This window comes from Poecilia reticulata, chromosome 3 (assembly GCF_904066995.2).
Source record: "Poecilia reticulata chromosome 3, P_reticulata-male-v2, whole genome shotgun sequence".
NCBI lineage: Eukaryota > Metazoa > Chordata > Actinopteri > Cyprinodontiformes > Poeciliidae > Poecilia > Poecilia reticulata.
In genome coordinates, this window is record NC_088832.1 from 33,753,250 (window position 1) to 33,767,649 (window position 14,400).

The 14,400-nt window shown below is 42.0% G+C and overlaps 1 protein-coding gene across 1 annotated transcript in view; it reads left to right on the forward strand.

Moving 5' to 3' along the window:
• Window positions 1–14,400, forward strand: part of iqgap1 (IQ motif containing GTPase activating protein 1) — a 68,742-nt gene that overhangs the window by 14,870 nt on the left and 39,472 nt on the right. The window contains exons 3-5 of the mRNA XM_081605533.1: window positions 11,249–11,405; window positions 13,079–13,156; window positions 14,163–14,239. Of these exons, the coding sequence (XP_081461659.1) occupies window positions 11,249–11,405; window positions 13,079–13,156; window positions 14,163–14,239 (312 nt within the window). The remainder of the gene's footprint in view (window positions 1–11,248; window positions 11,406–13,078; window positions 13,157–14,162; window positions 14,240–14,400) is intronic.

Sequence of the window (14,400 nt, forward strand, 5' to 3'; positions counted from 1 at the left end):
TCACAAAAACTGCCAGACAATTTATCGTCCTCCAAAATTGATCATGACATGCCGATAAATATAATGACAAAGATTAAAAGTTAAACTATTTAAAATTATGGGAAGATGAGCCTAAAATGCAACACAAAGCCTTTTGTTTGCTGCACTTATACGAAGAATTTTAAAGTCATAATTAATTCATAAATGAAATGTATTTGATTTTTCTATATTTAGTATCTGACTTGATTAAACTAAATTTTTTATGTGACCCTCATTTCTCTCCGGTTTTTGCTGTAAATTGATTTGAGCGTTTCTGATGTCATTTCCTGTCCCATCTGTGCTTATTGTTATAAAACTGAATTTAACTGAGTCTAAATTTACTCTCCTGACATGAACTTCCCACGCTGACCTTAAGCTTTTATTCTGGCGGGTCGTTACTTATTTTAGCTTTATTGTTCCAGAGCAGAGAGTTTATTAAAGTCACGACATTAAAATGCTAAAGTTTTACCTTCCTCACTGTAAATGAATCATCCAGAAGCAGCAACTTTTCATAGCTTTTTGATTTATTTATTAATAAATTTCACAATGTGGAATCTGTTTGGTATTGTATCGAAATCAGACAATATTTATAATTTAACTGTAAAAAATTATAAACAGGCTTACATATTGGTCCCATATTGGTTAAATCTTTGTTTTAAATGTTATTTAATCTTCTATTTTTACCATCTGGAGGAAGAAATGATTGTAATCATAACTGTAATTAGGCCCGTCGTGATAACAAAAGCTGCTGGACGATAAATTGTCCAGAAGTTATTGCGATAAAACGATAATATCGTAGTTTCGAAACAATTTTTGAGCAATATAATGCAAGAACATCTTTTTAATTATTTGAGATAAGAAGGAAGATTTCTTGTAATATTTTTCTGTTGTATAATAAACAGAATGATTGAAATAAAAACACTTTTATTTAAGTTTTTTCTAAATTTTTAAGATGTTTTCTTCTGGAAAAGAGAATAAAAGAGAATAAAATACTGTAATTTTTATGGTAATTTTCCGTTACACAGCTAGCAGAAGGGATGACTGAAATAGAAGCCACTTTTTGGAACTACTCTCTGTCATTTGAAATGTCTTTTTGTAGAAAAAAATGGACTTAAACTGGATCTGGTTTTAAAAATCTTGATTTTGTTTGTCACCCAGTCCTATAAAAATCAGTTTTCTCCACTTTGATCAAATCGGTCTGTCTGCATTGTTCTGGAAAGACTTCCTGCTTCTGGACAATTTATCGTCCAGCAGCTTTTGTTATCACGACGGGCCTAATTACAGTTATGATTACAATCATTTCTTCCTCCAGATGGTAAAAATAGAAGATTAAATAACATTTAAAAAAAAGATTTAACCAATATGGGACCAATATGTAAGCCTGTTTATAATTTTTTACAGTTAAACTATAAATATTGTCTGATTTCGATACAATACCAAACAGATTCCACATTGTGAAATTTATTAATAAATAAATCAAAAAGCTATGAAAAGTTGCTGCTTCTGGATGATTCATTTACAGTGAGGAAGGTAAAACTTTAGCATTTTAATGTCGTCATCATGACTTTAATAAACTCTCTGCTCTGGAACAATAAAGCTAAAATAAGTAACGACCCGCCAGAATAAAAGCTTAAGGTCAGCGTGGGAAGTTCATGTCAGGAGAGTAAATTTAGACTCAGTTAAATTCAGTTTTATAACAATAAGCACAGATGGGACAGGAAATGACATCAGAAACGCTCAAATCAATTTACAGATGACTCATCTCTAAATGTTTAATCTTTAATCCATCATGCATGTTGAAGTGTTTATTATGACACTCATCCTCTCTGAAAACACAGATAAGAGGGTTTGAAGTGAATCCGCCTGTAAATGGAGGCTTTTATTTTGGAAACCCTCAGTTTTTCTGTGCGCCGCCTGACCAGCCCAGTTCCTCCTGAAGCTCCGGCTGTTTGCCTGTAATTTCCTGTTTTTGAAAAAGTCTCAAACGTGTTGCAGCCGCTGCAGGGGAGATTATGTAAGCTGACGTTGTGTCGGTGCGATGGGGAACAATGGCTCAAGACTGACGTGTCGAAAACCTTCAGAGGGCGACGGCATCTGACCTCTGACCCCGTTCGCTCAGAAAAGTCCGTCTGATCTGAGCAAAAATCCTGAAACTTTTTAATAATCCTTGTTTTTCTCTCTCCTATAAGAAGTTATTGCAATAAATAACATTATGGTTGTTTTCAGAACTTTTTCAAGAACTGTAACGCATAAAGACGTCCTCTAAAATCAATAAACTTTAAATTCCAGTGAACATTTAACACTGGAAGTGGACGACGTTTTAAATATACAACATAAATAAACAAATAAAATCAATTATGAAGTCTCTGTAAACAAAATTATCATTCAAAAAAAGGCTAAAGAAGCACCAGACTGAAAACTTGTATCATCCAGTTTTTGGTAGAAAGAGAGAAAAAAGAAATTATGCAAATTAGCTTGTCATGTGATTAATTGATTTATTGATTACTGGTATAATTGTAACGACACATTTTAGTGTAAAAATATTTTCAGAGCCTCAAAGACTCGAGATGAGGAGAAAGATTTGCACATTTAAATTGAAACACACTGAAAAAAACAGGCCGTTTATTGAGCATATTGTTCATTTTTCTGATGTAACTTTAATTCTATGTTTGCTTTGCTAATCTCTTTTAATCCAGATTAGCTGTTTTCAAACAGAACTTGAACATTTAAGGTTTAAGGCATCGCTATCGGTGCAGATTTTTGCAGAGTCCATCTGTTTTTTTTGTCGTAAATTTTCCAATTATCAGATTGTGTGTTAGGGAGTCTTCTCTAGTGCAGCTCAGGTTTGATCAGGCCAAATCATTACACGGTTAATATTCCTCAAAAACGGTGAAATATCACTTTAATTTATCACTGAACTGGAATCTCGGATCCGATATTGGCTTTAGCAGATAAAAAAAAAAAAAAAAGCAGGTTTGATTCTTTTTGATGTGCTTATGCTGCCCCCAGACTCACAGGCGCCCTGGGCGAAGAGCCGTTTCTCTCCCTGGAACTGTTTAAATCTAAAACTAGATCCACATGAAATAAAATATTCTTAATCTGGCTTCCAATCCAGATCATAAGAACTTTTTTCAACTCAAAAAAGAGGAAAAATCAGTCGTGTTTTTCAGTTTATCGTTTTGCTTCAAGAGTTCAAACAACGTAAAAAAAAGAAAACGGATTTGCTGAAACGTTTAAAACTCTTTCGCGTTCGTCTCAGTCCATGTGACCTTGACCTTCGTCTGCCTGCTAATCTGCCTCGTAAACGAGCTCGTTTGCTCTTAAACGCTGCTCTTAGTGGTTTTTGTGTAATCCTTTGTAAAGGTTGTTTCCGTGGAAACGGGGACGCCTCTGGGGGGGGCAAACGTGTGTGAGTCAGCCGGGCCGGCGCTAAGCGGGACGGAGAGAGGGAAGGACAAAAGGAAGTGAAAGGAGAGGGATCAGGAGCCGAGCCTCCCGCCTCTCACCTGGATCTCACCTGGCTGCCGGTGAAACGTGAGACCATTTACCTTTCAGAGCAGCAGCAGCAGCAGCAGTCGGGCTTTGTTTGGACCTTTTACCTCTCCAGGTTTCCTGCTGCTTTTAATCTGAGAGGGTTCCTTCACTTTGGAGAAGGTTAAAAATTTCGTTTTTATGTGAATCCTTCATGAAACTTTTACAAAAATATTAATTTCCCATATTTATTAAAACTGCCTCCATGTTATGACAGCATGTTGGGAGACAAATGAGACAAAACTTCACCGATTCTGGTAAAAAAAAAATTAAAAAAAAAGCCAATCAGAGCCGAGAGGAGGATGTTGGCGCTGCCAATCAACCTCGTGTACGTGCTGCTAAATGTGCTGATGGTGGGAAAACAGATAAACGGATATTTTTGTTTTGGCCCCATAACTTAAAAATCTTGCATTAAGGGTGAGATTTTTACAGAGAAATAAAGTCTTAGACATTTTTTTTTATTAACAATGTTTCTGTTTTCTTTGATTACATTTCGCTAAAAACTGCAACGGCTGCATCAATATGCGCTAAAAGCTGCAGGCGTACAGCAGTTTTTCAGAATAAAAGCCTTTTTCACCCAATCTAAGCAGAAGCTGATTTTGATCTTTATTTTGAACGTCCAGGATGTTTGTTTGTGGAACAAACTGAACGCGGAAGCTAAAAATGACAGATTTTTTTCACGTTTTGAGCCATTCTCTGCTAAAACAGCTGGAAAGCGTCTCAGGTTTCAGTCTGGGAATGTGTGAGGCTGTGCAGAGACCTTGTCTTGGTTTTTCCAGTTCGCCCTCCATCGTTGGGACTTTAAACCGAGAGGCTGCAGCGAGTCCAGCTGCTGCTGAGGCTCAGCGGACAGAATAAGGTCAGATTCCAGTGTTCCAGTAAAGCATGTAATGGACAACTTGGCTCTCATTCTTTCACTTTTCTCCCACTGTTTCAGTCGGGCGAGTCGGTTTAATCTGGGTTGAAATTAAAGGTAGAAGGAAGTGAAAGAAGCAGGAGAAGGATGTCTGCGCCGCCTCATGTAATGAGCTTTTCCAGCTATTCAGTGATCGCACTTCCGCCTTTCTTTATTCAACATGCAGTAAAGATTTATCTGTTTGTCCAGGGTTATTGTGTGTTTGCCTTTGTGATGCGTGTGCTCGTATTTGCATGTAAATCGTGAGGGGGTTTCCCAGCTTGAAGCAACGCTGCTTTGCATTTGTTTAGAAGAAACGGTTTGAGGCAGTTGGTTGGCAAACTGTTGAAGAAGTCCCATAATGCACATGTATTGAGATAAAACCTTCTCTGCACCTAGAACTGTTGGTTTTTATTGTCGGTCTATGAAAAAATGGCGACCTTAACTCCATCCATCCATTTTCTTACAGCCTTGTCCCTCAGTGGGGTCAGGAGGGTTGCTGGTTCCCATCTCCAGCTGGCGTGCCGGGTGAGAGGCAGGGTCACCCTGGACAGGTCGCCAGTCTGTCGCAGGGTGTCACACAACCACACACACACACACTCACTCACACCTAGAGGCAATTTGGAGAGGCCAATTAACCTGACAGTCATGTTTCTGGACTGTGGGAGGAAACCGGAGTACCTGGAGAAAACCCACCATGCACAGGGAGAACATGGAGACTCCATGAAGAAAGACCGGAGCCGGGAATCGAACCCAGAACCTTCTTGCTGCAAGGCAACAGCTCTACCAACTGCGCCACTGTGCAGCCGTGGCGACCTTAACTCGTATCATCAAAACGTCTTCAGAGGCTGATGCATGGTGATGCAGTAGCAGTCAGTCCTGCAACGACTCTGAAGAGGCCTCTGACTGAAGATTGTTGTCATGAGACTCTGATGTTAGCAGCTCAATATTTCATATTTAACATATCCAGGATAACAAACGCTGCTAATCCACCTCATTTGCTTTTGCTTCTCCTCGTTAACGTGGCAGTAAAGTCAATTTTTACTTCACACTGATTTTTTTTTTTTTAAATCTCCCATAATTAAAGTATTTTAAATTCAAAGCTTCAATGTAAATGTAAACTGATCTGTTTTTGCTGTCAGGTTAGTTGGAGCTCGTTCTTCCTGTGATGATTTATCTGATCCATGACCGACCTTTAGACTTGGCTTCCTGTTATTTTGACATCTATTGTCAACAGTTTAGCAAAGTTCATGTAGTTCAGAGTTGAGAAAATGTGACGCAGATTTGATTTGTTTCTAATTCTTCTTCCATATCAACTTATTTTGTTAAACGGTAAATGTGCTGAAAGTAAATCTCCATCCTGTGAGAAACGCTGTGTGGAAATATCAGTGCTGAATATTATCTTGAATGCTTTTCTGGTTTTTACGTTGCCTTACTGGAAGCATGAGTTTCTGATAAGACGTTGAAATTAAGCAGATGTTTTCATGTGCAACAGTTTCAAAATGTTTCCTACAGTCTTTTTTTTTTTCCCAAAACCTTTTGCATCACATCTATAAATATCCCAGTTCATCTCTAAGAAAAAGATACAAGGTGTTGTCTGTCTTCCTGCTTATTGAAGCGTGGTGTGGACTCGACTGGCCCTTTTGTTTTGTTTTAATCGGTGAGTCAAACCTTTTGGGCCGCTCCCTTCAGCAGGACAACAATACTTTTGTTCTGTTAGCTTGGCCATAATTATCTGCACCGACTGAAGCGGAAAGCTGCTCTCACTGAAACTCAGGACGCGCAAAAAGTTCAACGTTTCTCATCTTTGTGGAGGAAATTTGTTTTATTTTTGTGTCGTTTGTTTTAATTTATTTTGTGCCTGAATGAGGAGTCCTGTAACGTCCTGCAGGGACGTTTTGGACTTGGCCACAGCGTTTCCTGAAGTCGGAGCCTCTTCCTGTAGAGATGATGGTCAGCAGAAGAACTCTTCCTATGAGATTGACCTCTGACCTCTGGGTTGACTTCAGCTTCCTAGCAGCAATTCTACATTTCCCTTATGCTACAATGTGCGCACGCTATTTTCTTATAGGATTCACAGAAATGTATCCGATTATTTCCAGAATATTTTACTTAATTTATTTTCATTTCAATCTAATCGTACGTTTTCATGACATTTTATTTTTTGAAGTAATTACGATCTTAAGCCATAATTCAGAAATGCCTTCAACTTTCTGACTGCGTCAGAGAAGAGGCACATCTTTCTCTGTAAATCTTCTCACAGCTTTAAAATGTGTGGAATGAGTTGGAGCTGTAACCTTTAGGCAGCTACACCTTCATGCTTCGAGTGATTATTAGGATTCCAGTCGTTGTTTTCGTATCTGTGGCTGTATTTTGAATTGCAGACATGCCTGCTGGAGTCCAGAACACAACTGTACATTTGTTTCCTGAGCCGTTTTCAGAAAGGCGTCCTGAAATCCCATTCAGAGCTGCAGGTCTTGCTGGTTAAGTGGAGGGTGTGACCGTGTTTGTGCTGGGCTGGAAGGAGTGTGTAGCTTTGATAAAGAGTCATTACTTAGGAGTCTTTATGGAGCCTTTCTCTGCGCCAGCAGAGAGTGAAAGTGGGGGCTTGTTCCTGAGAGAAGGGCCCCGGCGCCGCGCCACGGCCCGGTCGCCCCGGCCTCAATGGCAGGCCTGTCTGAAAGCCCCCATGTCACGACTTCCTGAGAGGGAAGTTGTTTCAGCTGGTGTTAGCCGCCCGCCCTTACATTTGTTTGCAGACCAAGAGGCTTCAGGAAAACCCAAGTGTTGGGAAACTCTCTGAAATTGAGGCTCCATGTTGAAAATAAGACACAGTTTGTTCAGCTGCTTTAAAGCTGCAGCGTGTGAATATTTTTATGTATTTGTTGTGGAAGTACAACACGAGACGGATAATCTGAAAAAATGATCCCCTCTCTCCTCGTGGTGCTAACAGGAAACAACCAATCAGAGCCAGGAGGCGGGTCTTAGCGCTGTCAATCAACACTCCTAACGGTGCAGCTGCCTCCTGACAGCACAGCCTGTAATGAATGCAAAGGCTAGTTAGCATGGCAGATAAATGTGTTTAGTAGGAGATTATTGTTATTTTTAAATGAAGCTAAAAGCGACTTCAGGAGTTCTGGGTTTTAATTTACCTTAAATGCTAAATGTTTTTGTTTTTGTATAGTTTATGCTCAATTACTGCTTTGAGTGTGGTGTTCTCTCACCGAATGGCCTACTCCAGTTAACAATGAATCAATTACTAAATTACTTAGACAATTACGTCAATAATTGATTAATCCGATTAATGGTTTAAGTCCTGGTTGGCAGTTAAACAGTCCAGTGGCTCTGGGACTTTCCTGTCCTGATGAAGGCAGATTAAAAGCAGCTCAGAGTTGTTGGTTAGTTTGGGGTGTGGTTTTTGTTTAACTGTTGTTTTGGGTTAAAACTGCACCTGAGATGAGGCTGATGAGTAAAACCTTCAGAAGCCCCTTTTTGTTCTTGCAGCTCTTGCAGCAGAGATGCGTGTGTGTGCATGCAGAGGAGGCTGGTCTGCAGGAGCAGAGGAATCCTTTAATCCGTCCCAGGACCTGGGTAAACCTGCTGCTGCTGGAGCTGCTAGCTGCTGCTAGCTGCTAGCTGCTGCTAGCTGCTGCTAGCTGCTAGCTGCTGCTGCTGCTGGAGCTGCTGGAGCTGCTGCTGCTGCTGCTGGAGCTGCTGGAGCTGCTGCTAGCTGCTGCTGCTGCTAGCTGCTGCTAGCTGCTGCTGCTAGCTGCTGCTGCTAGCTGCTGCTAGCTGCTGCTGCTAGCTGCTAGCATCTAGCAGCAGCAGCAGGGGAGTGGGAGTGTTTTCTCAGCACATTAAAGGAGAGGCTGTGTTCCTTTCTTTCTTTTTTTAATGGGACTTTACTGAATCTGCTCTGGCACTGGGAAAATCCTCATGGAAATCCAGATTCCCAGTCAGAGCTGAGGTTTTGGATCAAATTGTAAAAATCTTATCGTGTGTAAATGGAGATTGTGTTTTTTATGATAAAGTCTGTTTGTTATGTATAATTGTAATTTTATCATTTATGAAGATGACAAAATATATTTTATTGTAAATTTTTTTTATTTGAATTTTAATCATTTTGGCAAATAATTGTTGTTTTAATTTCAAATTTTCAAATATGATTTGAAATTCAAAAATACTTAATTTCCCTCAGGGATTAACTCGGTGTTTGTGGGCAGGAAGGATCTCCTGTAGCAGTCTGTATTACAGTGGTTCAGAATAAGCCTCTGACTGAAGACTGTTGTATAACACAATATATAAGTATGTAATTTTGCTACAGTCATGGACAATGTCGACATAAAGTCTGATTCTTCAACTAAACCTAAACGAACATCAATGAAAGCGAACGTGACGATAAACCCGAGCGTGACGCTCCGTACATCAAGGACGCGTTTCCACTGCTGCGTGTTTTAAATGCTACGCTCTTTTACAAGAAGAAAATATTTTTCCAACATGTTTATCTGTCGACAGTTGTCTTGTCCAAATCGCCTGGCATGAACACTTTTAGTAAAACTAGCTTACCGTAGTGATGTCACAGCGACACGCCGACATTCTATTGGCTGAAACTCCGATTTTCTTCTAGTTTTCCTCTGAGAGATGGAAAAATAAAGCTAAACTACAAAACCACCACATGTTGCCAAGTATTTCTGGTTCAGTTTCTAGTTAAATTTGTTGGTTTTCTTAAAACGAGACAAAATTATCTTACAAGTAACTTTACAGCAAGATGTGGGAACTTGTTTTAGGTCAGTAGTTCCTTAAAACTGTTGAAAAAGTTCTGGTTGCACTGGTGGATATTTCTCCTGTATTGCAAGTAAAATTAAGCAACGATTGACTTAAAATAAATTCTGAATCTTGGTAAAAAGTTACTCATAACTCAGTTTTGCCTTATTTCAAGTGTACTGAGGTGTTTGCACTGGAAACTAGACAAAAATACTTGGTAAGATTTTGCTTTTGCAGTGTGAAATGGAAAATCCAAAGAAATCTTTTCTCCTGCAGTAATTAAACTTTATATACCTCAGATATTGTGCAGGAAATAAATGAACCGACCTCTCATTTGGTTCTGGCTTTTACCTTCATAGGTAGAAATGATAGAAACAGGAGAGAAATGTTTCTGCATAGTTTTGAGAGTGGAGCATATTGGTGAGCAGCAAGGTTTCTGAGTGAGCGCAGAGTTTCACGACATCTTGTGTTCAAACTCTCAAACATCCCAACTGTCTGTAACTGCAGCAGGTTTGTCAAAGCGGTGTGTTTGAGCCAGGCGCTGCTGCTGGTGTTTGAATCCAGCAGTGAGGGAGCGCAGCGCGTCTCCTCCGTGGCCCGGCGCTGACTCGGCAGGAATGTGATTTCATAATATGACCTAGAAGAAATGAAATGTCACTCCTGAGGAATGCTGGGAGCTCTGACTGAGCGCTGAACTAATTAATCATCAGACAGAAAGTGCAGAACATCACTTTTAAGTTTCAGATTCGCTGTTTTACAGACTTAATGCTGCGTATTTTTAGTAATCGATTAATCGATTAAGCAGATCAAATGAATCCTGCAGATTTAAGCCTTTATGTAATAAAAAATAACATAAAAATGCTATTTTTTAAATAGGAAAACTATAATTTTATAGTAACTAAAGATACAAAAAATCCTTCAAACCTCAGTCTGTGAAACGTTCAGCCTTTTCTGCTCGACGGCGTAGAGATGGTGTTTTTATTTTAGCCAATTTCTAAATGGATGGCAAAAAAAGTGCTTAACGAGAGAAATTTTACAGAATTGCCACATGAGGAAACATTTAAGTTTTTTATTTCATCTTTAAAGCAAGTTTCTGTTTTTTGTACATTTTTATTTCAATTAACAACAAATGGCCTTTTTCTGGGCTGCACAGTGGCGCAGTTGGTAGAGCTGTTGCCTTGCAGCAAGAAGGTTCTGGGTTCGATTCCCGGCCCCGGTCTTTCTGCATGGAGTTTGCATGTTCTCCCTGTGCATGGTGGGTTTTCTCCGGGTACTCCGGTTTCCTCCCACAGACTGTCAGGTTAATTGGCCTCTCCAAATTGCCCCTAGGTGTGTGTGTGTGCATGGTTGTGTGTCCTGTGTGTCTCTGTGTTGCCCTGCGACAGACTGGCAACCTGTCCAGGTGACCCCGCCTCTCGCCCCAAACGTTAGCTGGAGAGGCACCAGCAACCCTCACGACCCCATTAAGGGACAAGGGTGCAAGAAAATGGATGGATGGACTGAGACGCAGAGCTGTTGCCTTGCAGCAAGAAGGTTCTGATTTCGATTCCCGGCCCCGGTCTTTCTGCATGGAGTCTCCATGTTCTCCCTGTGCATGGTGGGTTTTCTCCAGGTACTCCGGTTTCCTCCCACAGTCCAAAAACATGACTGTCAGGTTAATTGGCCTCTTCAAATTGCCCCTAGGTGTGAGTGTGTGTGTGCATGGTTGTTTGTCCTGTGTGTCTCTGTGTTGCCCTGCGACAGACTGGCGACCTGTCCAGGGTGACCCCGCCTCTCGCCCGAAATGTTAGCTGGAGATGGGCACCAGCAACCCTCACGACCCCACTGACGGACAAGGGTGTAAGAAAATGGATGGATGGAAGGGATGGCCCTTTTCTGACTCCGTATCCTCCGATTAACAATGAATAAATTAGTTTATGATTACTTTACTAATTGATTATTCGCGATTAATCTGATTAATTGTTGGAGCCCTACAGGTTTGTGCAGAATCGGCCTTCGTCCCGTCGTCGGCTTCATGCATGCCTCCGCTCTCCTCCGCAGATGGATGGAGGCCTGTCTGGACGAGGAGTTGCCCCCGACAACGGAGCTGGAGGAGGGGCTGAGAAATGGCGTCTATCTGGCCAAGCTGGGCAACTTCTTTGCCCCGCAGACGGTTTCCCTCAAGAAGATCTACGACCGTGAGCAGACGCGCTACAAGGTCAGGAGATTTTAGATGTTTTCCACTGAGGCTAGCTCAGATTTTGCTTTGTTTGTTTTACGTTCAATAAAATACAGTAAAAAGGTTGAGAGGGTGAATCAGGAAAGGTTAGTCTGGGGTGTTAAATGTGGAAGAGTGATCGTCTGTTGAAAGAAAAGTCGGATGAGAACAAATATGATGATATTTTAAAGTCAAACTCTTCACATCACCCACAGGTTGAGCTGGACTTTTCTGTTGTTTGTCATTTTGACTGAAACTCGCATCATAATCAGTTTTAAATGGCAGACAGGGCCGGATAAAACCTTTTTGGGGCCCTAGTTATGGTATCATTTGGGGGGCCCCCCACCCCAACATGTCAACACCAGAGGCTTAATCGCTCCTGAGCTGCTCTGAGTGTAACATACCTGCTACCATTAGCATAATTAGCTCACATCAAGTTTTACGACTGCTGGTTTTAGCCTGACAGGAGTAGAAAACGGAAATTAAATGTTTGGGTTCTGAGGTGCAGAATGGTATTTAAATGGGCCATATTTTAATTATTTGAAAGGAATGTCATTTGAAAAAGCACAAAATTTTCAGCAAACAAGTTTGACATCTATATTTGCCCAGCAGTGGCAGCAGCCAACAGCAGGAAGAGATTAATCTGTTACCATATGTTCAAGCTATATGAATAATCTAGAAATAATTCTTGCAGGTTCAGCAGCTTTTAGTTTATATACCTCAGACTCTGTCGGTCTGAAGGATGAATCTGCTGCCGCGCTGGAGACTGGAATTACAAGCACCACTTCAACCAAAGTTTTCAAATCGGGGAACATTTCTGCAATGGAAGTAATGGGAAGAAAAATGTCTGCACCAAGTGATCAAGAGTGTGAATTGTAATCTGTTAAAAATGGTGGCTGACCTTAAGATTTCTCCATCTTCGTTAAAAAAAAACATTTTTATTCTTGAAGGAGACCTATCATGCAAAATTCACATCTTGTACGTTTTTACATTTCCTTTTGGGTTTCTACTGCCTCTGAAAACGGCCTGAGCGCTTTAAGAACCTCCAAAGAACACCAAACTATCTTTGGTAATAAGTTCATGCCTTTTGGTGCGGTTACCTAGCAACCCCAGCGGAGCTCAACCTCCTACCTAGCAACCCAAGCTGCATGCACTGTACAATGGCTGCTGAAAAAGACAAATGTTGTGTTGTTGACTCACCATCCAGAAACCACTTGCTGCCTTCTTGTAGGTTGACCAGGAGGCTCCACTTTTGCTTTTCAAAGATGTGTGGTTGTATAATTGCCGTTTTCATGCGGGTTTGAGGTGGTGGGGGGCGGTGCGGGACCAGCAGCAGCTTATTTGGATTTAGAGTTTAAAAGAAGCAGAATAAATCACTTTTAATTGTTGGAATCCACATTTCTCGCCTAAATGTTCTTGATGTGGGGCTGCAGCATGAAATCCAGTGAAACGCACAGATTTCTGTAGACGTGCAACAAGACGAAATGTGTGAAGGATTCGCAGTGTAAATCCTTTTACCAGACGCTGTAGCACACAGACTCGTTTTCATGCGACACGCGTTTAGATGAATAAGGTTTCCTCTTACAGTTCGCAACGCCAAACTGTAACTGTAGCTTTTGAAAAGACAGAAATGGTGTTTTCTCCAGTTCTGATGCTGTGTTTGTCTCCTGCAGGCGACCGGCCTCCATTTCAGACACACGGACAACGTCATCCAGTGGCTCAACGCCATGGCAGAAAAGGGACTGCCAAAGGTGAGCACGACTCTTTCAAAGGACTTTTAAATGCTGATGATTGCTCCCAAAAAAAAGTGGAAATCAATCGCTCAGTGCCTCCAAATCCGAGGCCATGGTCTTGAGCCGGAAAAGGGTAGAGTGCCTTCTCCGGGTCAGGGGGGTCGTCCTGCCTCAAGTGGAGGAGTTTAAGTATCTGGGGATCTTGTTCACGAATGAGGGAAGAAGGGAGATCGACAGGCGGATTGGGGCAGCGTCTGCCGTGAAGCGGGCGCTGTACCGGTCCGTCGTGGTGAAGAGAGAGCTGAGCCAAAAAGCGAAGCTCTCGATTTACCGGTCGATCTACGTTCCCACCCTCATCTATGGTCATGAGCTTTGGGTCATGACCGAAAGAACGAGATCACGGGTACAAGCGGCTGAAATGGGTTTCCTCCTCCGCAGGGTGGCTGGGCTCTCCCTTAGAGAGAGAAGCTCGGTCATCCGGGAGGGACTCAGAGTAGAGCCGCTGCTCCTCCACGTCGAGAGGAGCCAGTTGAGGCTCGGGCATCTGGTCAGGATGCCTCCTGGACGCCTCCCTGGTGAGGAGTTCAGGTCCCACCGGGAGGAGGGGAGACCCAGGACACGCTGGAGGGACGATGTCTCTCTATGGCCTGGGAACGCCTTGGGATTCCTGGGGGAGCTGGAAGAGGCTGGAGAGGGAAGTCTGGGCCTCCTGAGGCTGCTGCCCCCGAGACCCGACCCCGGATAAGACGGATGGACGGATGGATGGATGGATGGATGGATAATTGCTCCCAAAAAAAGTGGAAATCAATCGCTAATATCACGAGAATTACTCTGATTGGGGTCGTAGAGGAAAATTGGGGCTATTGGTTCCCGTGTCCAGTGTAAAGGAGGTTTTTGACTCCAAAGCAGTGAGTTTTGCCGCTGGGCGTGTAAATGATCGTGAACATTGTGTGACTCCCACCATGAGCTCATCTTCATGCTCCAACATGACGCCGATTTTCTTACCTCACTGCTTTTGTTTCAGATCTTCTACCCAGAAACCACAGACATATACGACCGAAAGAACATGCCGCGCTGCGTCTACTGCATCCACGCTCTCAGGTCGGTTCGCTCTCCGCCTGTCGGTCATTTAAAAAACCCAAACGCTGAAGTCAAACCCAGAGCTCTGCTTGGATTCCTCCTCCTTGCGGTTGGTCTGACTGGCCACTATAAGCCTGCTTGTTTGTGGAAAGATGGAGTTATTTTCTGGTTGCATTTTAAGA